The sequence below is a fragment of the Heptranchias perlo genome, chromosome 9, assembly GCF_035084215.1.
Source record: "Heptranchias perlo isolate sHepPer1 chromosome 9, sHepPer1.hap1, whole genome shotgun sequence".
NCBI lineage: Eukaryota > Metazoa > Chordata > Chondrichthyes > Hexanchiformes > Hexanchidae > Heptranchias > Heptranchias perlo.
Window position 1 is genome coordinate 66335884 of NC_090333.1, and position 26586 is coordinate 66362469.

Genomic DNA, 26586 nt, shown 5'->3' on the forward strand with positions numbered 1-26586 from the left:
CAGGACCAGTACATGCAGAAGTGACTCAGCCCCCATTTTAAATTCATACAATCTGTTCTTATTTTCATATAATACTTCGATTTTACACAAGAATTGGCAAAGTAGAGTTGGTTGCAGCATAGGATGTTTTCTACAGTACAGACTGAGAAGCTGGAAGATGCAAAACCGAGATGCTACAGTGCCACTGCTGGCAATGAGGTGTAATTGCACTGTGACAAGTTTACATGGGCAGTTTCCATTATAAATTGGGAGACATGAATTTATAATGAAAAAGATTGACACAGCAGTGCAACAAAACCGTGACAAAAGGAAGTTAGTTTTTGTAGACAGGAAGTACCTACAGACATAAGGTTTTTTAATATATTATCGATACATCAAGAGACAAATCTACTGTCAGGGTACGCCATTTCCAACCTTTCTCCCATCTGAGCAGCACCCATTAGCTTGCCTTGTGTCCATCAACCAATCATCCTTACTGCTAGACTTCCTCTTTAACCTTGTCCTTCTAGCATTCTTTATTTGAAATAATAAATACAACATATGTGTGTATATTAAGGAAAAGAAATACTAATAAATGTATATTCTCTGCATTAGAAAAAAATGGAAGCATTTAATCGGATCAAGGCAGAAACAAACTTTTTGTCCAGAATATGCCACTAGGTGACAGTGTTTAGACAAAATATAAATTACTGGTAGAAAGCAAGAAAGTTTTGGAACACTGTTTTCCCTGTTACACTGAAGTCACCCACAGAACCATATAGTCTAGCCAATAAGTTGTTGAACATTCTGATTTCAATTTTGACCCTGTGTCCAATAAACGTGAGATGAGAATTTTCCACTGTCATTTTGGTGTCGAAAAGTAGATGGATGTTTGACCATTTTTATATTGTATTGTAGTAATAATAGTCAGTTAAGGTTATATATCCCTAAATATTAAAGCCATTCTTTGGATCTCGCAAACGATCAATCACCAATCTTGATCAGCTCAGCCACTGACCATTCATTCGTTCTTTTACTGTCTACCTTACATGCTGAGATCTGTGACTTTACAACTTGACACTTAAATCATCTTGATTTCACATTCCAAGAATGTGATGTCAGGAAGCATGTAACACAATGTCAAAAACTCAGGAATCATTCAAAAGGCGATTAGATGATATGAGATAGGAGGACCACAGGTTTCTATTGAAGGATGAGCTAGATGAACACATTGACTCTCTCATCCATACTTACCTTTGCAATTTTTTAATGTGCAGTATACAGAGACTTTCACTGTAACAGGAGAAAAAAATAGTACTGTTGGTGTTTTTAGATATTTTACTTGTAAATTTTCTTTCAGTTTTGTATTTTTGATTCCTGAATAAGTGATTTCCTCTCAAGTTGTTCAAGCAATCATTTTCAACGATGCAACAGTTAAATCTCCTGTCATGTACTCTTTTCAATTCGAGGTCTGGAGTATTCATCAATACATTCCTGTAAGGCTTTGCATTTTCATCCAATGTTGTTTAATAAATTAACAGAAAGAATCAAGTTCTGCACTTTCGTTGCCGTACACTTTTGTCACTGGAAGAAAGGTCATGCACAGTGTGTGTTCAAAATGGAGGGGGGGAGAGACTATAACAGGAATGTTTTTCTAGGAAGATTCTCTCAAAATAGAGGGGGAGAGACTAAAAGGAATGTTTTGCATAGGAAGATACTATAAAAATGCATGTTCTAAAAATGGGATTGATTACAATTTTGAGATATCAATCAACATGATTTCATTACACTTGTCCTGTAGAAACATATATTTTTATTGCAACCAGCCTTTGCAGTTCCAAGCTGTTTCGACAGTATTGGTCATTCCCTAAATATGTGGCAAAATATCTGACAGTATTTCATTGAAGAGTTGCTCATTTGATACAGATCCACAAAATGTACATACATTATTATAATTATAGAATATTCTCAGGATGGAATAAAGTTTGATTTCAAAGACAGAGTTTAATGTGTCAACAAAATACTATCACTGCATTACTTGGAGGATGTGAACTATTATTAGCTGTAGTCTTAAAATCTGATATTGTGGTTTTGCTTCTTTTAGAAAAATGTTACAGCTGAAAGTCTTGAAAAAGGAAGGGTATTTGTTCTACAGCCACAGGGTGAAACAGATTTAAAGGTAAGATCAGCAACCCCAGCCAAGCTGTCTTGTCAGTGGAATTTAATGAATTTAATGAATGCACAGAGGACCAATGCAAAGGAGTGGGAGGAACCTAGAAGTAAGGCCTGAACCTCCCTCCAGTCCATGGGAACAACCCCAGACCCTAGATTCCTGTTAAATATATGAACAAGGGACTCGCAGGGCACAGCTCCCATTTCTTTCAGCACACTTGGGTGAATGCTGTTAGGACCAGTAACTCAGTCTGTTTTGGGACCCCCTTATTCTAGCCAGGATCAAATCTGCATCCACTTTGACATTTTCAACTTTAGCATGAACCCTGTGATGTATCAATGGTAACTCAGCATTGTCTTCTGTAGTGAAGACTGATGCAAAGTAGCCATTCAAAACCTCAGCCATTTTTAAAAATTCAATCTTGGGATGTGGGCATCACAAGCAAGGCTGGTATTTATTAACCATCCCTAGTTGTCCTGATTTGATACAACTGAGAGGTTCGCTAGATAATTTCAGAGGGCAGGTAAGAGTCAATTATGTTGGTGTGGGGATAGAGTCACGTATAGACCAGACCAGGTAAGGACGGCCAGTTTCCTTCCCCCTAAAGGGCATTAGTGAACCAATTGGGTCTTAATGACTATCCAACAGCTTCATGGTCACTTTTACTGATATCAGCATTTTATTTCCAAGTTTTTTTTTAAACTGAATTCAAATTCTCAAACGGCCGCTGTGGGATTTGAACTCACATTCTCTAGATTATTAGTCCAGGCCTTTGGATTACTCGTCCGGTAACATAATCACTACAGTGCCATACCCTCTGCACTGTCCTGGGTCCACCTGAATCTGCCCTGAGGAATCCTCCACTGGCCCTATACAGTCCGTAATGGCCCTCTGATGACCAGTATAGCTGAAAAAGACCATGTTATTGCTACCACAGCTATCCACTGTCATCTTTTTCTCTGGCTTTCTGCATTAGCTTATGTTATAATAGGTGAATGATAACAAATAAATACAGGTACCTGCAGCCAACTTCTTGAAGCAGTTCATATTAATGGCACTTACCTTGTTTATCTTTAGGTGTTGCTGTATGACAGAGGAAATGTGTCAACCCTAAAGAGCATAGACAAGTTTTTGCAATGTGCAAAAAAGACCACAAAACTGACCCCTCTAAGGTACAGCATTAAAAGCTTATGTGTCATTTGATATAAGTGTGTACAATTTGGGTTTGGTATTTTTCATTGATGAAATGAGTGACTGTTCTAGCAAAGTGAATATAATACACAGGTGAGTGTACAGGCCCACTAGTGATGTACAGTGACGGCTACATAATGTCAGGTGAGAGATGAACAGCGGAGGAGAATTACCCAGCGTGTCTTGAAATAAGAACGCCCGCGTAGGTGAAAGTGAGTTAAAAGGCCCCGTCACATTTTGGGATTTCAGACCATTTTTCCATGGAAAGTATCTTGGTGTGATTTATATCAAAAGTGTTACCTTTAAATTAAATTCAAGGATTAAAATTGCCATAGTAACCAGAGGATTGTGAGGGATTGGGGGAGGGGGAGGTGTTTTAAAGCTCGATGGACAATTTTGTGGAATATTGCTACTTGCATCCCACTTTGAACTGGGACAATAAGAGTCAATTGACTCATCCCAGGCAAGACAGAACCATTCATATTGAGAATAGCAGGAGTAATTTTCTTGGGACCCTCACCCGGGGCGGTGGGGGGGGCGGGTGGTGGATGGGTGTCAGTGGCTGGATAATTGTGGATTGTAAAGCAAGTCAAGAGACTCAGATGACAAGCTTTCCATTTCTTTCATAAATTCGTGAGGGGTTTTGGAAAAAACATTGATTTCGAGTTGCTTTTTGCTCCCTGCATTAGTTTCTGTTGATGTGGACGGGGCCATTTTTGCATGTTAAGATTTTATTTTAATGAGACTTTTCCCCAATATTGTTACTCGCTACTGCAATTGATGTTTCAGAAACCCATGTGCTAAGGATGGGAACTCCTTTGGGGGTTACATGATTTAGATAAGGAGAATAAGTCCGTGATGGAATACCGAATTCAGGTGTGGCAATGCTGGAGGCATAATGTCCACACTGATCATTACCCCACGGTCCATGTTTACCGACCCAGACATTCCTAACTAGGCACGTCCATAGGAGACCTGTCATCTGCTTCACCAGGGAGATCAGCCAGGCAGCCGTCTGCTGCCAGGCTGATTTACAGCCAACTTCTTCATTGGGGGAATGGCTTTTTCTGTAGCTGTGAAGATTACAACAGCGTCACGGTGCCAGATCCTTCCAAGCTGTTGCAGCAGACATGTCCATAGATACGTCCAGCAGGTCACAGAGACGGTGTTTCCCTTCATCATCACCGTCACTGTGGAAAGGAGGCTTCAGCTGGACCAGGTCCAGAACTTTTACCTGGCACAGGGCTCCAAAGAGAGTGCAGTAGATGTCATCCATGTGGGCAGCCTAGATCCCTCCTTGAAAGAAAGAACTTGCACTTATATAGCGGCTTTCGCGACCTCAGGACGTCCCAGAACACTGAGCAGCCAATTAGTTACTTTTGAAGTGTTGTCACTGTTGTAATGTAGGAAACAGCAGCCAATTTGCGCATAGCAAGGTCCCACAAACAGCAATGTGATAATAACCAGATAATCTGTTTTAGTGATGTTGATGCAGCATGCACGTAGGTTCTAGCACTGCTGGTTCTGAGCACACTTTTCGACATTTATGTGCCACAGTTCAAGTTAATTATACGCCCCACAATAAGCTTTTTGTGCAGCAGCAGAATGTGTAGAAAAGGGGAAAGGTTGTCGCCATGTTTTGCATAATACCTCCTTGAGAGTGTTGCAGCTCACATTGTTGATCTGCGTCTTTTGTGCTATAGCTCAATAGTAATGATGTCTGCAAACACAGTTTCACTTACCTTGGTATTCCTCCTGACAACCAGTAATCCTCCTCCTCATTTGCCAGGATCGTGAGAGACTGCATTCACTCTCTAAGCTGTCTCGATCCAGACAGCTTGCACCTCCGCTATCGCAGGAGAGTGATTTCCTGCTCCATTCCTTTGCAGCACTTCATGCAGAAAGCCCTCCCAAGCATCCTCGATATAATGGGTCACTTTTCCCAACCTACCTGCATGCACACGTTTTCCTAAGACACACTTGTAAAAACTCTGAAAACAACAATCACTAATTGTTGCAGAGAGAGAGAGAACATTTTTTTCACCAAACCCAGCTGCAGGCTAGGCCTTTTGTATCCATTCTTTACGCGCAGGGAGTCCATTAAAATGCAGTAGAGTCTAATGTCATAAAATTTGGCAACACTGGCCCTTCCTGCTGCCGGCACAAGCATAGACGCAATGGACAGGTGCGGCTCTGGTCTTTCTCATTTGGGCTTGCGGGGCTGTGAAATGAACGAGAGACACACAGACATACAGACTTGCATCTGTACAGCACCTTTCACGGCCTCCGGATGTCCCAAAGCGCTTTACAGCCAATTATATACTTTTTTTGAAATATAGGGGGAATTTTAACCCCCCGAGAACGTGGGGGTTGGGGGCAGGTGGGCAGTGAAAACACCAAGTTTTGGGAGCGGGACCGCATCCCGGCTCCAACGTGCCCACTTCCGGGTTTGACCCAGACGCATTAGGGTATGCGCGCAACGGACACTTAAAGCCGGTGGCCCGATATTTAAAGGGCCAATTAATGCTGTTGAAGCACTTAAGACGATTACATCTTTGTGTATTCAGCCAAACAAACAATTTTTATTTTCCCTGAACGTGTCTCCTGTGGCCTCTGAAACACATCAGGAGGCGAGTTGCAGCCAGCCCTCATTTGGACCTTTAAACCAGTGATTGACATGTGAATAAAAGGTGAGTTTTTGCAGCAGGACAATCAGTTCTCTCAGAGAAACATTTGGCTGGGAGTTCATTGTGTTTAGACTCAGATTTCTTTGTTCACACTCAGAATTCTTGTGTTCAGACATATTTACCTACATTTTGGACCCCCTCAAACTGACAACATCAGGATGGGGGGGCGCAATGTATTTATTCAACAGTACATCTGAGGAGGAGGCACATCACCATCCGCGGCAGGCAAGGCGTGCAGGTACACAAGACAGAGGTGCACCACAAGGACCTGCAGAGGAGCAGAGAGGGGACCAATGGAGAGGACGAGGTCGCAGGAGGCACTACCCACCAGAGAAGGTCTACAGGCAGAGGCTGAGCTTCCTGGACCTCTTTGAGGAGCAGTGCCTACACAGGGCTCAGACTGAGTCGCCAGGTGGTCGCAGACATCTTCATGGCTCTTAATGCAGAGCTGCTCCCGGCTGGACCTGGTGTCCACGCATTGCCCGTCGCAATTAAAGTCACCACTGCCCTCAATTTCTTCACCTCCAGATCCTTCCAGGGCACCACCCGTGACATCGCCAGGTTGCCTAAGTCGTCTGCTCTCAAGTGTATACGACAGGTGACGGATGGCTGGTTTGCCAGGGCATCCAACTACATCAACTTCCCCCGCGACGACATCAGCCAGACTGAAAGGGCAGTGGGTTTCCACACTCTGGCTGGCTTCCAATGGGTGCAAGGCTCAATTGATTGCACACATGTAGCAATCTGAGGACCTGCACACAAGCCAGGAGAGTTCATCAACCAAAAGGGAAATCACTCCATCAATGCACGGTCGGTTCGTGACCACCAGAGGAGGTTTCTGCAGGTGTGTGCCAAATTCCCTGGCAGCAGCCATGGTTCCTTCATTTTACACGAGTCCAACATCCCGGCCCTCTTCCAAGCACAAAACGGACTTAAGGGCTGGCTCCTTGGAGACAAGGGATACGCCCAGACGTGGCTCATGACACCTGTGAGAAGTCCCACCAATGAGGCACAGCAGCGGTACAACGACAGTCAAATCACCACCAGGTCTGTCATTGAACAAGCCATAGGATTGCTCAAGATGCGCTTCAGGTGCCTGGATCGATCTGGGGGAGCCCTTCAGTACTCACCGGTGAGGGTGTGCAGAATAATAGTCGTGTGTTGCGTCCTGCACAGCATCACTCAAGGAGACGGTTACAGGTGGAGGAGCTCGAACGCGTTCTTGAAGCATCCTCATCTGCTGGTAACATTGAAGAAGAAGGTGATGAGGACGAGGACGATGACGGGAACCCATCCCAGAGCAGCGGCACACATGGCTGCTCCTGATGCCAGGGATGCACTCGTATCTACCAGGTTCTCATAATGAGATTTGCAAACTGAAAAATGTGAACTACTCAGACCGCCTGGAACAACCACCGCCAACACCAGCTCCCCCCACACCCCACTGTTTGCACAAAACAGTCCTTCAACCACACATACACCCATGTACACGCAGCCAATGGGTAGCATAATACCTTGACGTTCATGATGAAGCACATGAATGGACTCAAGAATGGGCAAAACATGGCAGTGGTGGTGAGAATTATAACATTTAATGTGCCTTTAACAAAAAACAAATATAAATGAAAAACATGACATTCCGTCAGACACCCTTGTGCACACCCCTGGCGATTACAAAATCTTCGCCTTCCTTTTCCAATCGCTTCTACCTGGTGCATCCCCTGTGGCTTCAGCAGAGGTAGTGTCACGTTGCTCCGATTCATGCCCTGACTGCATAGATGCTTCCGGCCTATGACCCCTGGGTTTTGGAGCCCGTGAGGGCCCCTCCAAAGACTGTTCCGCCTGTGCAGGGGCCGACTCGGGAGGAGGCAGCATTGCAAGTACTGGTTGAGGGGGGGACAATGGGTGAAAAGTGAGAGCGCTTTGAGTGGCGTCCCCACTTCCATGTCTGCTTTCACCATCATCCCTCTCCTGGGCCAGTGCAACATCACTTCCACCACTCTGCTGGACAGCAGGCTGGTGAGGAGATATGGCGCTTTCTAAGGCCACGGATGAAGTTTCTGTCTGCCTGTTTAAGGTGGCAGATATGTTGGTATCCAGAGTCCGCACGGCCATTGTCAAGGCCTTCATGGACTTGTTTGAGAGCCATGCTTGAAGCTCAATGGAGGCTGCCAATCTCTCCATCGCAGACATTCCTGCACTTACCCGCGCCACCAATCCACTATCGATGGAGATGGACTCCTCCATCCCATCCGCTGTTGTGGAGAGTGCGCCTGACGCCTTTTCCATTACCTCGCAAAGGTGGAGCTGTACCTCGATCATTCTCACTCTCAACGATGGCCCCCGGGGTTGATCATCTGGGTCCAGCTGAGCAGAGAGGAGTGTGCCCCCCGACACGAACTCTCCACAGTTTCCCCTGCCACCAGTGTCTGCTCGTGCTCATTTGTGAGTGTTGAATCACCAGGTGACAACCCAACTATCTGCCTAACAGGACCCACCGAAGTGCCAGTATCTGCGCTGGCACATGGTTGGATGTGATGTGACGGTGCACCCTCAGGCATGGAGCTCCTTTGAGGAATTGCCCTTTTCCATGGCGTGTGCCTCCTCATCAATCCTTGAAGGCCCTGGAAGAGAACATAAAGCAATATTAAAAATCATTGCAGAAGTTAGTTTGCAGTGAACATACTGAGGTGTGCAACAGGTCAATCATTGATAACATCAATTCATGATTTGTGTGAAGGATGTTAAAGTTCTGTCACCAGCCGTCTGTGGGTTGCCAGTCTCGCCATCTCCGACGGCCAGGCATTCAACCATACGACTTATGTCCATGGCTTCCTCCTCCGCATCTGTCAGGGGCACTATTTGCGGTGGGCCCCATCCAGTCCTACTCCTCTCCCGTGCATTTTGTGCTCTCTTTTCCTACAAGGGGAGAAAGAACAAACGTGTGAGTGAGTGAGGGTGACGTGTTCACCCAGTGGATGCATTGCTTTGGGTGAGGCTGACAATGAAAGAGATGCATCAGGGAGTGAGTATCAGACAGACTCATCACATTGCATCAGGATTGGGGTGAGTGGGAGTGGTGGATTCACAAATGGGGAGGTGAGGAAGGGCACAGAAAGTGAAGGTAAGTTGATGATGAGACTTAAGTGGGTGTGAGGAGTGATGTGATGGAGCAGGCTTGGCAGGACAGAGTGAGGTGGGGTGGGGTCATGTACACCACAGGATGTAGGTGAATCAATAACTGTACTCACATTTCCTGACCTGGTTAGGCCATTAAAGCGCTTCCTGCATTGCACCCATGACCTTGGGCCACAGTGCTTCTGCTGCTGATCTCCTCTGCCACCTCCAGCCATGCCTCCTTGGTGGCAGAAGCAGGGCACTTCCTGCAATCAGCCGGGTATAGTATCTCCCTCCTGCTTCCGACACCAGCCTATAGCAACTCAAGGGAGGAGTCACTAAAATGGAGTGCTGTGATGCCCTATGATGCTGCGTTTTTGAATTTTCCTCCTTTCTCCTTCAAAACCCATGGTTGCAATGGCCCTTTAAATACTCAATTTCACAGCACGTCATTCGGGTGCACAGTCTGCCCACTGCGTAGCTTGGAGACATGAAACCTGGAAGCAAAATTAAGGGCCTCCAATCACTTGAATTGACACGCCAAAAAATTTCACGGGTTTCCCACGTGACAACTCGCCCCGCTGACTTCCTGTTGCCACATAGTCACTGTTGAAATGTAGGAAACCCAGCAGCTAATTTGCATCCAGCAAGGTCCCACAAACAACAATGAGATAATGACCAGATAATCTGTTTTTCTAGTGATGTTGGTTGAGGGATAAATATTGGCCAGGACACCAGGCGAGATCTCCCCATCCCTTCTTTGAAATAGTGACATGGGATCTTTTACGTCCATCTGAGAGGGCAGACGGGGCCTCGGTTTAACGTCTCATCCGAAAGACGACACCTGCCACAGTGCAGCGCTCCCTCAATACCGCACTGGAGTTTCGGCCTAGATTATGCGCTCGAGTCTCTGGAGTGGGACTCGAACCCACGACATTCTGACTCCGAAGTGAGAGAGAAGGAAAGAAACCGAACCCCGGTCCTTTTTTGAGTGTGTGTTGTGAAGAACCACTTCTTACTATTACAGCAGCCATCGCCACCCATGGCAGCTGCAATCATCCCTTACCCTTTAAAAAGCATTTACTGAGTCTTATTTCAGTTCACATAGACTCTCTGCATTCATCAACCTCTCAACCTGCAGCAGCATAATTCCTTTCAAGCTGTTTTCATGTTAAAACCTCTGCCAGCACTATTGTCATCACACTCGGCTTTAGTACATTCACTGAATATACCATGGCAACTGCTTTAATGAGCAGTAATCTCTGTGGATAAAAATGTTTGAAAGCAAATGAGAAAAAAAAGGTGTCATTTGTACATGATTACATGGATTCCAGTAAATGTTTATTTACCTCACGATAAAATGTAGAACAGTTGGATTAGTTGTTACTATGCTTCACTTTGAATTCAAATTGTATTAAGATATATGATTGGACAAGATGTGGGTTTGAGTCGTGTCTACGTTTTAAATTTCAAAAGTGGATTTCTAATGGTTTCCAACAACTGATAATGATTGAGTTACAATTTGAAGTCAAAGCTATCGTTGGGTTTGGAGGAAAACACACACATCAACAACTTGCATTTATATAGCGCCTTTAACGTAGTAAAACATCCCAAGGTGCTTCACAGGAGCGTAATGAAACAAAACTTGACACCGAGCCACATAAGGAGATATTAGGACAAAAGCTTGGTCAAAGAGGTTGGTTTTAAGGAGCGTCTTAATGGAGGAGAGAGGGGCGGAGAGGTTTAGAGAGGGAATTCCAGAGCTTAGGGCCTAGGCTGCTGAAGGCACGGCTGCCAATAACAGAGCGATGAAAACCGGGGATACGCAAGAGCCAGAATTGGAGGAGCGCAGAGATCACGGAGGGTTGTAGAGCTGGAGGAGGTTACAGAGATAAATGTAGCACAGTTGGATTAATGGAGGGATTTGAAAACAAGGATGAGAGTTTTAAAATCGAGGCGTTGCCAAATCTGGAGCCAATGTAGGTCTCCAAGCGCAGGGGTGATGGGTGAATGGGACTTGGTGTGAGTCAGGATACAGGCAGACACCCACACGCACACGCCCTTGGAATGGGACTTGGTGTGAGTCAGGATACGGGCAGACACCCACACGCACACGCCCTTGGAATGGGACTTGGTGTGAGTCAGGATACGGGCAGACACCCACACGCACACGCCCTGGGAATGGGACTTGGTGTGAGTCAGGATACGGGCAGACACCCACACGCACACGCCCTTGGAATGGGACTTGGTGTGAGTCAGGATACGGGCAGACACCCACACGCACACGCCCTGGGAATGGGACTTGGTGTGAGTCAGGATACGGGCAGACACCCACACGCACACGCCCTTGGAATGGGACTTGGTGTGAGTCAGGATACGGGCAGACACCCACACGCACACGCCCTTGGAATGGGACTTGGTGTGAGTCAGGATACGGGCAGACACCCACACGCACACGCCCTGGGAATGGGACTTGGTGTGAGTCAGGATACGGGCAGACACCCACACGCACACGCCCTGGGAATGGGACTTGGTGTGAGTCAGGATACGGGCAGACACCCACACGCACACGCCCTTGGAATGGGACTTGGTGTGAGTCAGGATACGGGCAGACACCCACACGCACACGCCCTTGGAATGGGACTTGGTGTGAGTCAGGATACGGGCAGACACCCACACGCACACGCCCTTGGAATGGGACTTGGTGTGAGTCAGGATACGGGCAGACACCCACACGCACACGCCCTTGGAATGGGACTTGGTGTGAGTCAGGATACGGGCAGACACCCACACGCACACGCCCTGGGAATGGGACTTGGTGTGAGTCAGGATACGGGCAGACACCCACACGCACACGCCCTTGGAATGGGACTTGGTGTGAGTCAGGATACAGGCAGACACCCACACGCACACGCCCTGGGAATGCTCTTTATGGGAGCTGTCTATTTAATCATAATGTGGAGATGCCGGTGATGGACTGGGGTTGACAATTGTAAACAATTTTACAACACCAAGTTATAGTCCAACGATTTTTATTTGAAATCTACAAGCTTTCGGAGGCTTCCTCCGAAACATTTACCTGAGGAAGGAGGAAACCTCCGAAAGCTTGTAGATTTCAAATAAAAATCGTTGGACTATAACTTGGTGTTGTAAAATTATTTAATCATAGTATTGGCTATTTGGGGATCAGAAAGATTATAAAAATCATGCACAAGACAGACGATCTGCATTTTCAACAACATAGTGTTTGATTTAGACTTTGGTCTGATTTATACTGTCATTTTATGAAACTACTACACGCAGGAAATAATGTTTTGATTGTTTTGCTTTTGAACCAAGCAGGTGCTCAGCAAAGAGACAGTTTTCTTCCAAGAGAAGACTGAAAGTGCCGAGGCTGCATTGTGCACTGGGAAAGTATTAGGAATGGCACTTAACCTTCTGGTTACTGTGCAACTGTAAAAGTTATCAGGATATAAAAACTGTTGACATTTGCATTTTTTTAGTAATAACTTGTGGTCTAATTTTCTTTGTATCTATAAATGGTATAATTAAAGGGGAAGTTAATTAAAACTGCAACAAAATCCTAAATGTTAAAAGGTGCAGGTCTTTACCCTCACTTCTTTGATCCCACATTTTGTGCTTTAACAAGTGTTGTTCAGACTCTCCCTGTAAGAAAACATTTTATGTTCCTTTACTGTGACTCCTTGAACGCAGACCTTACCTTTATCATAGAATCATAGAATGATACAGCATAGAAGGAAGCCATTGGGCCCATCAGTGCTGACTTGTCAGTATGTTTCAAACAAATGTGATATTTTATTGCCTTTATCAGTATTCTAACTGATATTATATACAGGATACAAATGTCACATATGTGATGTGAATTTTTAAAAATATTGTATTGAGATTATAATGCTGTCAATCTTTTATATACTGCTGTGTGTAATAATGTTTTCAAAAAAAAAATTTTTTTAAGTTTCCGAAGCAGCTAATTTTTTTTTCTCTTGCCAATTTTACCCTCTCCCCTTCTCTCTCCTGAATACATCAGCTCTTTGCTGGGTACAGTTTCACAGGTGCTGGCATCCTCCTGCACCTTGCTCAAGTGGCCCTCTTTCAGGTATGAGCCTAGGTAGTGAGTATCAGCTGGTTACTTACAATTGGAGGGAATCACAGCCAAGTCTGTTCCTCTTCTCAAGCCACTGTTGATACAGCGTTCCAGCAGGGGACACTAGATAACAATTAGAAACAGGAATCATTATTGACAATCTGCCTCTCTCCAACCCAGGATGGCTGAGGCCCTGGCTGAGATCAGCTAAGTCAGCACTGGTTGGGAATCAGGCATGAGATCTTTCTGGTCTAAAATCTTTCTGAGATCTTCTGGTAGCTCCAAGATGTCGATGGCAGCTCTGAACCATGCCGATCCCCTGCAGTAGACTCGGGTCCGGTTATTCACCTGATAAGCTGACTGAATCCTCAGGGTGGGCCTGCAGCCGATTCTCGAAAATGATTTAGCAGATATGCTTGACAATTCTGATTTAATTCACTTTTAACATATTTTAAATTTAAACAAATTGCTTTTGAAAAGACGTGAAACAGGTGGACACTAGTCAGGAAATTGGGAAACAAATGTGTGTCTTAATTGGAATCAGCATAGTTTTATAACATACTGAATGGGGATGTTTACATTTCAGTTAGCTATCTCTCCATCAGTAATTTTCAGCTGCATGATCCTAATTTGAATAATGTGGACCCTATCTACTTTTCCCAGGGGCAGCTAATGATGCACATATTGCTCACAGCATACTCTTTCTTATTCTGCGTGTGGATTGGAAGTTATATTGACATCCATCTCACATTTTAGCCAATAGTGTATAATTAATTCCACAGCATATATTAAGGAATGGTTATGAGTCAAATTGTAGGGGAGAGGGGACCACAAGCACACTTAAAGCAGTAACAGACATAATCTACCTGATCCTACAATTAGATTACAGACTTCTTTCTTCTGATCCTTTATTTCTAAATATCTACTAGGCCCACCTTCTGTTTATAATTACAATGTTACAATCTGCATTGTTTTATCCCTTGCACTACACAGACAATGTTTACATGTTCCCACCAGGCCTAGAGACCTAATGCTTTACATAGGATTTGATCTATCTGTCTGTCTTCCTTGAGGAGGGGCAGGTTGGCCTCATCAGGTCAAAGTAGCTCTAAGACGACGATGGCCACATGGAACCATGCCGTTCCCCCGCGGTAGACTCGGTAACCCAATACCTGAACCAGGTAGGGGCCTCCATACCTCAGAGCACGGTTGAGGATGGACTAGCCAGCCTGGCTCATGAATGGAACCTAGAGGGTTAGATTTGTCAACTGAGGGATGGGATTCTTTCCACTCAGCTCCAGATAATGCACATAAACCAACATCCCATCAAGTAGGGTCTTCCTGGATGACCTAGCAGCAGGAAACCTTTCCAGTATACGCTGCAAGGGTTTAGCTGGTTAAACTCCAGCAGTACCAATGACTCTGCCAGACTGCACCTAAGTTCTCTAGGTGGGGTGTGACTCTATGGGAAGAGCGTGCACTCCACGTTGGGCAAACAGAAACCTTACAGGTGCGACTAGATTTCTCAGTAGCTTGATCTTAAATCTGGTGAGGAGTTTCTGCAAGTGTCAGATTTACAGTGCCAATTTGGTCCTTCGGTCCTTTTCATTGTCAGATATTTTTTTTTTTAAATATCCCTCTTACTAAGTTTGACAAAGTCTGTTCCACATGTCTACTCTTCAAATGTTGAAAAAACTTTTTGTTACCAATAACTTCTGGTCCTGTGATGACTGTTTATTTAAGTTAAATGACCTGATTGCATCTATAGTATTCACTCATTTGAGCATTTTAAAGACCCATACCCTAGCCCCCTCTCAATGTCTCTCTTCTCCACTGCACACCAGGTCAGTGTGATGAGCTTCTTTCCATAATTTAGTATCAAGCCCTAGAATCATCCTTGTTGTTTTTCTTTGAATCTTCTCCAGTGCATCACTTTACTATGCTGGTAAGATTGAGAATCCCTACCTTAATATTTTACCGAAAACTGACCACGTAGGGATTCTCAAGATGTCCCAAAGTGCAAAGTGTATTCCAAGTGTAGCCTCATCACTGAGTTCTATTAACCTGTTTCAGCTACAGATGTATCTCAGTTTGTGGATAGTCTTGTTTGGAGCAGTCTGGCACTGCCATTCAGCTAATAGAATCATAGAAATCATAGAAACGTTACAGCACAGAAGGAGGCCATTTGGCCCATCGAGTCTGCACCAGCACTTTGCAAGAGCAATCCAGCTAGTCCCATTTCTCCGCCCTATCCCCGTAGCCCTGCAATTTTTTTCCTTTCAAGTACTTATCCAGTTCCCTTTTGAAGGCCATGATTGATTCTGCCTCCAACACCCCCTCGGGCAGTGCATTCCAGATCCTAACCACTCGCTGTGTAAAAAAGTTTTTCCTCATGTCACCTTTGTTTTTTTTGCCAATCACCTTAAATCTACGTCCTCTGGTTCTTGACCCTTCTGCCAATCGGAACAGTTTCTCTCTATCCACTCGAACTAAACCCTTCATGATTATGAATACCTCTATCAAATCTCCTCGCAACCATCAACATCTGTTGTTTTGAGGAGAGGAGCAGGAAACTGAAAAGGTGCTTTTAATTAAACTTGAAAATGTATTTACAGTTCAGTTAAAGTTTGTCAAACAGGATGACACCAAATCCTATTTACAAGATATAAAACATGGAATAACCATAGTTTATAGTTACACCCAAATTTTCCATCTTTGCCATTAGACCCTCATCTATTGTGTACATATATTCTTCTGATGCCAATGCGCATTACCTCATCTTTTTCCAGACTTAATTACATCTACAAATCCATAACTCATCCATTTAAATTGTTTGAATACCATTACTTCACATGATATATCAACTCGTATCGTTTATAAGCAGTATGGCCAGTAGACAAGCTGGAACAAACCCTCTTGGAATTTCACCTTTGACTTCCCTGCACCTCTAGATGGAGCTTTGTGCATTCATTATGACCTTGTGGTTTCTGTTGCCAAGTCAGTTTTCAACCCAACCAGCTAGTTTGCCATTACACATAAGCCGTTTAACAATTCGTGCGTGGCCTTATTTCACCACGCGTTTCTCAGTCCGCCTTCAAAAAGGTTTGGGGAAAACATGCGCAAGACGCAATATCTAGTTCAGATCATCCAGGGGTCATCTTGTTACACCACTGGCTTATTCTCTCATTTGATTGAATATTGGGCAGTACAGGGTCACCCCAAATGTAAGATGCTCAGATCGCTTATGGGAATGACCAGCACTGCACCATCCCCGGGAGAAAATCTAAATTTGTAACATTACTCGTTTGGTTAACTTCCTCAAATAATTCCAGTAGAGTAACCAACTGCCTCTAAAACATCCTACTTCCCATTATGGCCTTAATGTGCTTTAGGTGAACATTGATAGAATCCTGTAAAATGCTTCTGAGCATTTTCCTCACCACTGATACTGGACTAAAAGGTCAATAATTCCCTGATTCCTATCTCTTGCTCCTTTTTCCTCAATGTCAAGAATGCATATGCCACTCTTCAGAACCATGTGACTGAGCTATAACGCATGTACTTAATGGAACAATCAAACTATCAGCCATGCCTTGCCTGTTTCTTCACTTACTTTATTGTGGATCTTGTGCTGTACCCCAAGTGGTTCAACGGTTCTGAAGGCACTTTATACTTTGTCTATATTCATAGCACACCATTGACCTATGTTGTAGGTTACTAAGCCACCTTGACTGGATCTGGGAATTTTGGTATTGGTAAGCATTTTGATGAAAAAAATACATGTTACTATTAACCATTCAGGATGCAGTGATTTAGCTTTATATTGTGAGACATTCAACGGCATTACCATCGCCGAATCCCCCACCATCAACATCCTGGGGGTCACCATTGACCAGAACCTTAACTGGACCAGCCATATAAATACTGTGGCTACAAGAGCAGGTCAGAAGCTGGGTATTCTGTGGCGAGTGACTCACCTCCTGACTCCCCAAAGCCTTTCCACCATCTACAAGGCACAAGTCAGGAGTGTGATGGAATACTCTCCACTTGCCTGGATGAGTGCAGCTCCAACAACATTCAAGAAGCTCGACACCATCCAAGATAAAGCAGCCCGCTTGATTGGCACCCCATCCACCACCCTAAACATTCACTCCCTTCACCACCGGCGCACTGTGGCTGCAGTGTGTACCATCCACAGGATGCACTGCAGCAACTCGCCAAGGCTTCTTCAACAGCACCTCCCAAACCCGCGACCTCTACCACCTAGAAGGACAAGAGCAGCAGGCACATGGGAACAACACCACCTGCACGTTCCCCTCCAAGTCACACACCATCCCGACTTGGAAATATATCGCCGTTCCTTCATCGTCGCTGGGTCACAATCCTGGAACTCCCTTCCTAACAGCACTGTGGGAGAACCGTCACCACACGGACTGCAGCGGTTCAAGAAGGCGGCTCACCACCACCTTCTCAAGGGCAATTAGGGATGGGCAATAAATGCCGGCCTCGCCAGCGACGCCCACATCCCGTGAACGAATTAAAAAAAAACAAAATATACAAATGGGCATCAAAAATGACCTTGAACCTTTTCTCCTTATAAAACATCAAGACGTTCTCTTGTATTGATATTGGAAGCATGTGCCATCAGCATAAGTCACTCTCCCTCCCCAAATTCACTGTCCTCTTTAGATGATTATAGCGTGTGTTTTAACATTCAGCAGCATACGTCTAGCTCCAAGCATCTGTTCCTCACTGATGGATAAGAAGACCAATTACTGCCGACATTTGTGCAGATGCTATCAACAGCAAAGTGCAGCCTCGCACGTAGTGACTCTAATCTGTTATATTTTATTCCTCTACCTTTATTCAATTTCTCCTTTTGATTTTCAGAAGAACATTTATTCTTCTGTTTCTTCCCAAGGAACATTGAGTACAAGGAGAATTTTTTTAAAAATGCAACAAAAACAATAACTTGCTTTTATAGAGCATCTATAATGTAGAAAGAAACATCTCGCGGCTCCTCACAGAAGTGTAATCAGACAAAAATGTAACAGATGGAACTTCCCAACTACAAAACTCATTTACAAATGACACTAACACTTGCACACTTTCCTGGGTACGTGACTGTAGTTGCTTTAATGTGTCTTTCATGTATTAGTTTTTATTTTACAAAAATGGTGATTGGATGGTAAGTGCAGTCTCTTGACTGCAATAATCAACTTTGAGTGGTTTGGGTTCAGAGCTGTACAAAAGTGGTTTATTGCAATGTGCTGGTGACTTGATGGGCTAAATTTTGCATGGATGTGTTGCTAGTGCCTGGAACTGTCGTACTTCAGGAGATACGACTGCAACTGCAAATCTATGCTCCATCATTCTGCTCTTTCTATTCTGTGCTATTGTTTCTCCCATCACCATACCACCGTTCATATCGTGTAGCATGCAGCTAAAAGACTGCGTTCAGGGCTGGTTATTTTTTAAATAAATGTGAGGCTCCAAATCGTCCTCCTTTCCAATTGTATCTATTATTTCATTTTCTTTGATTTATATTAACACAAACACTGCTAGCTGTATTTTTTTTAATATTCCTCAAGATATGAGCATCACCAATAAGCAGGTAAGGACAACAGGTTTCCTTCCCTTGAAGGGCATTAGTGAACCAGTTGGGTTTTTACGACAATCTGACACTTTTACTGATGCCAGCTCTTTATTTCCACATTTTTAAAACTGAATTCAAATTCTCAAATGGCCACGGTAGGATTTGAACTTGTGCTCTCTAGATTATTAGTCCAGTGATATAACCACTACACTACCACACCCTCCCGAAACGAAGTGCTTGGATAGTCAGTATGATATTATTGACCATTAATGCTTCAGCTAGAAATGAGGTGAGTATTATTTTTTTAAAAAGAGAAGTTCCTTCTGGTTTGTCTGTTGGCAATTAAACCCAATCCTCATTTAATCAGACAAATGGATAATATACCTTTCTGCTGGTATTCATATCTTGTAGAGAAAGATGTTACTGATCAAAGTATAAACAGTAATCATTCATAAAGAAAATGGAAACCTGGCAATAGAAAATTGTGTCTATGTTCAATCATCCTTTATTGTAGGCTTCTAGGCTCTTATAGCTACTTTTACCAATATCATTGATAATGTTGCCTAAAGCAAACATGTCACGTTGATATGGTATCGTAGGATATTGGAATGCCAGTGATTAGTGCCACAGAGCAACTGAATACATGGATGATTCCCGTGTGTCTCAGTTGTTTTGAGACCACTGTGGGAGGGTGAGAGAGGATAGGAGGCAACGGGCGAGGGGATTGGAGTTGACGAGCGAGCGGACAGTGGGCGAGGGGACAGGAGTGCGAGGACAGGAAGTGACAGGCGAGAGGACAGGAGGCAAAGAGTGAGAGGACATAGGGCAATGGGTGAGAGGACAGGAGGTGAGGAGTGAGAAGACGGAGAGGGCGACGGGCGAGGGGACAGGTGGTGACAGACGAGAGGACAGGAGGTGAGGAGTGAGAGGACAGAGGGTGACGGGCGAGAGGACAGGAGGCGAGGAGTGAGAGGACAGGGAGAGGACAGAGGGTGACGGGCGAGGGAACAGGAGGCGAGGAGTGAGAGGACAGAGGGTGACGGGCGAGAGGACAGGAGGCGAGGAGTGAGAGGACAGAGGGTGACGGGCGAGAGGACAGGAGGCGAGGAGTGAGAGGACAGAGGGTGACGGGCGAGAGGACAGGAGGTGAGGAGTGAGAGGATGGGGGAGAGGACAGAGGGTGACGGACGAGAGGACAGGAGGCGAGGAGTGAGAGGACGGGGGAGAGGACAGGAGGCGAGGAGTGAGAGGACGGGGGAGAGGACAGGAGGCGAGGAGTGAGAGGATGGGGGAGAGGACAGGAGGTGAGGAGTGAGAGGACGGGGGAGAGGACAGGAGGCGAGGAGTGAGAGGACGGGGGAGAGGACAGGGAAAGGGCGACGGGCGAGGGGACAGGAGGCGAGGAGTGAGAGGACGGGGGAGAGGACAGAGGGTGACGGACGAGAAGACAGGAGGCGAGGAGTGAGAGGACAGAGGGTGACGGGCAAGAGGACAGGAGGCGAGGAGTGAGAGGACGGGGGAGAGGACAGGAGGCGAGGAGTGAGAGGACGGGGGAGAGGACAGAGGGTGACGGGCGAGAGGACAGGAGGTGAGGAGTGAGAGGACGGGGGAGAGGACAGAGGGTGACGGACGAGAGGACAGGAGGTGAGGAGTGAGGGGACGGGGGAGAGGTCAAGAATAGATCGTGCTTGTGCAGCCACTGCAGAGTTGTAGCCAGGAAATACATTGTACATCTGCCCACTGTTGGTTCATGACCCGGGTAGCCCAGCAAACAGGAAGGAAAATCATTCACACAATAGACAGCAGGTTTGATTTTATGAGGTTATGTTCTGCTGATGATCTGCTGCTTCCTATCATCCATTACTAACACTCAGTCATGCTGACACCATGTCTTGAATAACAGATCGACTTTATTATACAAATCAAATCTTCACTCCTATAATTTTCACTGTTTCCTAACTCGGATATTATTAATTAGCTAAACAAGCACACCTTTACATAATTACTAACTTCATAATGTGGAGATGCCGGTGATGGACTGGGGTTGACAATTTTCATTTTTCAAATCGTTCACCTGACGAAGGAGGAAGCCTCCGAAAGCTTGTGAATTTAAAATAAAATTGCTGGACTATAACTTGGTGTTGTAAAATTGTTTACAACTTCATAATGAACAGACACTCAGTGTATCATTCTTGCAAGTCTCACAGCAACTTTAAAATGTCTCTGGATTTTCAGCAATATCACAATAGGCAATGATGTTTTCTAAGCACTGAATGATACAATGAGGTTGAATGTTATAATTTGATCTCCGGAACCTGAACTGTTTATTTTTAGCATTTATAAACTTCCCACTTTGTCATACTGTAGTAAATTATTTGTGCTTTGTTCATTTAAGACTGTTGTTTTGCTCTCTGGTTACCCCTTTTCATGACTCTTGTGCTACAAGCTAATTCTTTCTCATCTGTGTTCCAGTTTTTGACTGTATTCAACTCCTGAGCCACTAGTGAGCAAAATAAATTTGTTGCACATAACCAAATTAGTACTGGTGATCTCCAGTGTATGAAAACACAAACTGGTCTGCCAGCAGGTGCTGTCACTTTTACCCCAAAGAGTTTATTACTATTTTCTTTGACCTGTGAGTGAACATTCTCTAAAGTCCATCATTTGATTCTATTCAAGCCAGAGCTGAGCTTTCAACTCCATATCTAACGAAGGGTACCAGGAAATGTGACAGTGTTTGTAAGTGGTCCCAGCAGTATGTTAATGGGCCGGATCTTACTGGAAAAATAACGGCGAGTTCACCACGCAGTCCATTATTAATGTACAAATCGGCCAGCAAGTTCAGGGGATTAAAAGATACGCCATGAGTTGCAAATCTCCAGAATTTGCCAGTTGACTTATGCCGCTCCGCTGTTTGCTTCGCACAAATGGCATCTCGCCCTTAGCATCCCTGTTATTTTCAAGAACTTGCTGGATTTGCACATTAATTGTCCGTTAAACTCGCCACAGAAAGTTAAGCCTGGTAATTATCAGCGTAAGTACCCTTTTCACGATGTGATAATTGTTAATGACTGCCAATCAACCTCGTCTGGCTCAGAAAGGGAACTATTTAAACTGTGGAGTTTCATTCCTTCAGGTAGTGAATTGTTCTCAGATTGTAAAAATGTCACATTTTTAATTTTTAATTTTTTTTTTACTTTTCCTTTCTATCTCTTAACCCAATCTTTCTTTCCCTCTCTTTATTTCTCTTTCTGTACCTGATTTGACTCTAATTCAACCCATTTCCTTCCCCATCGTTCCTTTGTTTCTTTCTCTATCCTTAAATCTCATTGGTTAAGGAGATGCACCGTTGGTCCCACCGTTCACTGAGGTCCCAGATTTTTGAGCTGAAGTGTGCAGGAATAAGTCTAACTAATGGGGCACACCTCGAGATTCCTCGCTGCAGCAAGATCTGGCCCATTATTTGCAATTGGGCCCCGCACACAGAAAGATTTGAAAACCACGGTTTAAATCTGGGGTCCCTGTCGTTGGTCACATTTTATTTGTCAAAAATCACAAAATGAGGGATAAGTAGGTAAAAGCACAGATAAAGCCATTGCAACGTCTTTTTTTATAAGAGTGGTAGTTTTAAAAAAAAAAGAGCCATCCGTATTGTTGGATGTGGTCGGATAATTGTTTTAAAACATCACCTCACGGGTAGAAAGTACAAATGCACTTGAGCTAATCACTGCCTCTTTTGATTTAGTTCTTGTGGCTTCCATCTAGTTACAGAGGGGGAAAAACAAAAGGACAAAAAGGCAAAACGCAACTGGAAAAAAATCTCAAACTGACTAATGGCATTTGGCCTGTCAGATTAGAATAATGACGGATTGCTTCAAATATCTTTCTGAAGGTTCGCGAACATTCCTGCTGTTTACATGCAGTAAATCAGAGCTGTGTCGGAGTTAGTGAATATTGCCTTGTTATCAATAGTAAAACAATATACCTGTTTTTACCCAATGAATAATGGGAGAAATTCTACTTATTATTAAACTGTATCAATCATAATTCAGTTTTTGGGACATCTATATATATATATATATTGGGTGATGATGCTTTGGAGCAATCTTTTGAGAACCGTTTAATAAATTATATTTTAAAATGGCAGCTCTGCGATAAACTCTAACTAGGGGACGTGCTGCACAATAGATAATGTATTCAGGCACACTGGGGCTTGATTTTAATTTACGGGCGGCCTAGGGGGCGACCAGCCTAGTTGATTTTAACAGACGGGCTTCTTTCACATGCCGTTGGCCAACCAGCAGGGAAGTGGCTGCCTGCCACTTGCTTCGTACTCGGTGAATTTTACAGATTGTGCGAATATCAATTTACCTTAACACACAAGGTGGCTTCTACATGTACTTAACTCGAACCTACTTGACACTCATGAAACCAAAGGGAAGTTTTGAGTTGCAGCCACTAGAGGGCGACACACCTTGTAGCGAGTCCAGTGAGCTCTCCTGTAAATCCAGATATGAGACTGGTTGGCCCAGAAATTCGGGTGCGTCCATTGAATTGACAATTGGGGAAGGCAGAGGCCAGGATCGGGGTGGGGGGGATAGTGGCGGCAACCATGGTGGGTGGGGGAACGATGGCCTGCAACGGGTCGCGTGCTCCGTGGGATCAGGAGAAGCTCCCAGCTCTACATTCAGATAAGTATATTTTAAACACTTGCCTTGCTGGTTGCGGCCTGCTGCGGTCCCTTTAAGGACCGACCGCCTGTTAGGCCCCTTATTTGCATATGTCCAACTAATTTGGTTCACTGCACTTGACATTAAGAAGTGGCTGAGTGCATTGAACACACCAAAGGCCATGGGCCCTGACAACATCGCAGCTGAGGTGCTCAAGAGCTAGCTGCTTCCTTAGCCAAGCTGTTCCAGTACAGCTCTGACATTGGCATCTACTTGATAATGTGGAAAGAGGAATGATGCAAAGGAGGCCAGTATCTGAACAGCAGATAGGGCTAGAGGAAAGTTCAGATTTAGTGGGGTGAGACCACAGAGGGATTGGTAAATGAAGACATGGAGGTTGGTGAGGACAGGGGTGATATGAGTGCCTAGGACTAGGAGGGGACCAAGCATGGGACCTTGGTGACGACATGGCTGTGGGAGGAGAAACTATTGCAGGAGATGTGTGGGACAGGTAGGAGTGGAACTGAGTGAAAGCAGTGCGATAGAGGTGAAATAATGGAAGAGGATGAAGTGGTCAAGTTAGTCGATTGTTGCTGAGAGATTCAAGGAGTTATATGGTGCACCTTAGTCTCAATCACAAAGGATGTTCTTTGTGACTTTTAGCAAAGTGGTTCTGTGCTGTGAGCAGGTCAGTAACTGGACTGAGAGATTCAAAAAGGGAATAAAGGGAACTGCGTGATAACTGCTCATTGAGGACTTTAGAGAGAATAGTGAGGTTAGAGATTGAATAGTAATTGGAGAGGAAGAGGACTCGGGGCTTTTTAAGGAGAGCGTTGATGAAGGCACAATGCTCAAAGAAAGGGTGGACACTTGTAGGACATTGTAGCATTCATTATCTACAGCGTCACTTCCAAATTATGGAACTGTTAATGTGTCCTAAAACTGGCTTTAGAAACTACTGGACTTGTCTTGAATTACCAATTATGTTCTGTCCACAGAGTGACTGATTAATAAAGATTTCATCTGGGTTACACAGTAAATTGATGCAGATGTCAGCAGTAAATTAAGTGGCATGAGCAACTGCTCCCAGTGGAAATGTCTGAGATATGACAATCTGACAAGCTAAAGCATTGACAATTTTCTGAAACAGCAGTGAAGGAGGCAATAGCTGTTGACTGGGATATGTCTTCTATAATTTTGGATTATCAATAATGTTATTTTTGACTTAACAGCTTTCAAAGAACGGCATTTATATTGCACTCTGCTAATGTTCTTTTTTTAAAACTGGTACGAATTTTCATAATGGTACAGGGATAATTATAAGTTACAAGAACAGAAAGAAAAGCAGAATGGAGCAGAAAGGCTGTGATTCATCTGGACAAATGTCCTCATTAACCAGTCTGTGTCATTGATTTTTCTGACTTGCACTGTGCAGGTAATCCTGTTGGTGTCTTATTCTTCTCATTGATTCCATTTTAGAACTTGTATATATTTTTATGAGTACATTTCCAGCAAAACTTGCTCTGAAGGCGCTTGTGATAAGTTTCTTTTGGTATATACTTTCAAGTAGAGTAGCCAGAAAAGAACTACTTGCACTTTTCATGTCCTCCAAACATCGCAGAGTGCTTCCTAACCAATTCATTACTGTTGAAGTTTAGTCACTTTTCTATTGTAGGCACTCACACAGCCAGTTTGTGCACAGCAAGGTTCCACAAATAGCAATGAGATGAATAACCATTTAATCTGCTTTGGTGGTGTTGGCTGAGGGATGAATGTTGATGAGGACATTGGGAGAACTCCCCGCTCTTCTTTGGAAAACTGCCATGGGATCTTTTACATCCACCTGAGAGGGCAGACAGGGCCTCGGTTTAATATCCCATCCAAAAGATGTAGAGAAAACACATTATAGTGTTTTAACATGGTGACCCTTTTGGTATTACAGTTCAATAATTAGGATTATATTAAATCAGGAATTAAATGATTGAGACAAACATAATAACAATAAGGACAGTTTATTTGCATCACAATCAATCACTCGCTACCTAAATACTCTACTGCATCCCCAACAAACAACAGTGTACTACGATTCCACCCAACCCGTATCGTCACGCCTCAAATTTAAAATTCTTATCCTCATGTTTAAATCCCTTCATAGCCTCACCCCTCCCGATCCCTGTAACCTCCTCCAACCCCTGCCCCAAAGTCTCCATTCATCTGACTCTGGCCTCTTGTGCAACTCTCCGTCCCTTCACTGCACCATTGGCGGCCATGCCTTCAGCTGCCTAGGCCCCATGTTCTGAAATTCCTCCCTAAACCCCCGCCTCTCCACATTCCTCTCCTCCTTTAAGGCACTCCTTAAATCCCACCTCTTCGAACAAGCTTTTGGTCAGCACCCTAATCTCTCCTTTTTTGGCTCGCCACCCCAATATTTTTCTGATCTCACCTCTGTGATGCACCTTGCGATATATTTCTATGTTAAAGGTGCTACATAAATGCAAGTTGTTGTATGTAAACTTGTCACACCGTAATTGCTGTAGCGTGTCTGTTTGGCATCTCTCAGCTCCTCAGCCTTTACTGTCAATGCCTGTGTTCCAACTAAATTGTCATAAGTTTTACTATTTAGATATAATAATATAAAAATCAGGACAGAATATTTGATTTTAAAATGAGGTCTGACTCACATCTGCACACACTGTCCAATTATCCACCCCCATCACCCCTTCACTTGAAGATTACATTTGGTTTTGACTCCCCATGTGCCACTCCACAAGAGATCAACTAGTAAAGAAAATAAACTCAAACATTATGAGGTAGCTAGCAGATAGATATTGGCTAGATTTTCCATCTATCGACTATAAACAGCCCTATCCAAAAGGGCTCTTGATCTCACAGATGTTTGCTCCACACTTATAAGGTTCGATTCTGCACTCCCAGTGGAGAGCAGCACTCGCTGGCAATGCTTCTATTGATTTTAATGGGTGGAAAACACTGGGCTATGCGCCTGAAATTCTCTGCAATGCGCTGCCTATGAGCACCATTTCCCGCTGGGAGTGTAGAATTGGCCATGT

At 44.3% G+C, this 26586-nt stretch overlaps 1 protein-coding gene across 4 annotated transcripts in view; it reads left to right on the plus strand.

The window, feature by feature from the left end:
• The window catches only part of LOC137325498 (eIF-2-alpha kinase GCN2-like), a 116419-nt gene that overhangs the window by 53048 nt on the left and 36785 nt on the right, over positions 1 to 26586 (plus strand). Inside the window, exons 19-21 of one of the 4 annotated variants that reach the window (XM_067990666.1) lie at positions 2084 to 2158; positions 3230 to 3324; positions 12487 to 13127. In XM_067990666.1, coding sequence (XP_067846767.1) covers positions 2084 to 2158; positions 3230 to 3324; positions 12487 to 12568 — 252 coding nt within the window. In that variant the 3' untranslated portion in view covers positions 12569 to 13127. Of the gene's footprint in view, positions 1 to 2083; positions 2161 to 3229; positions 3325 to 12486; positions 13128 to 26586 lie in introns of those variants that run through there. The other 3 variants (XM_067990667.1, XM_067990665.1, XR_010963887.1) reach the window with 3 other exon arrangements.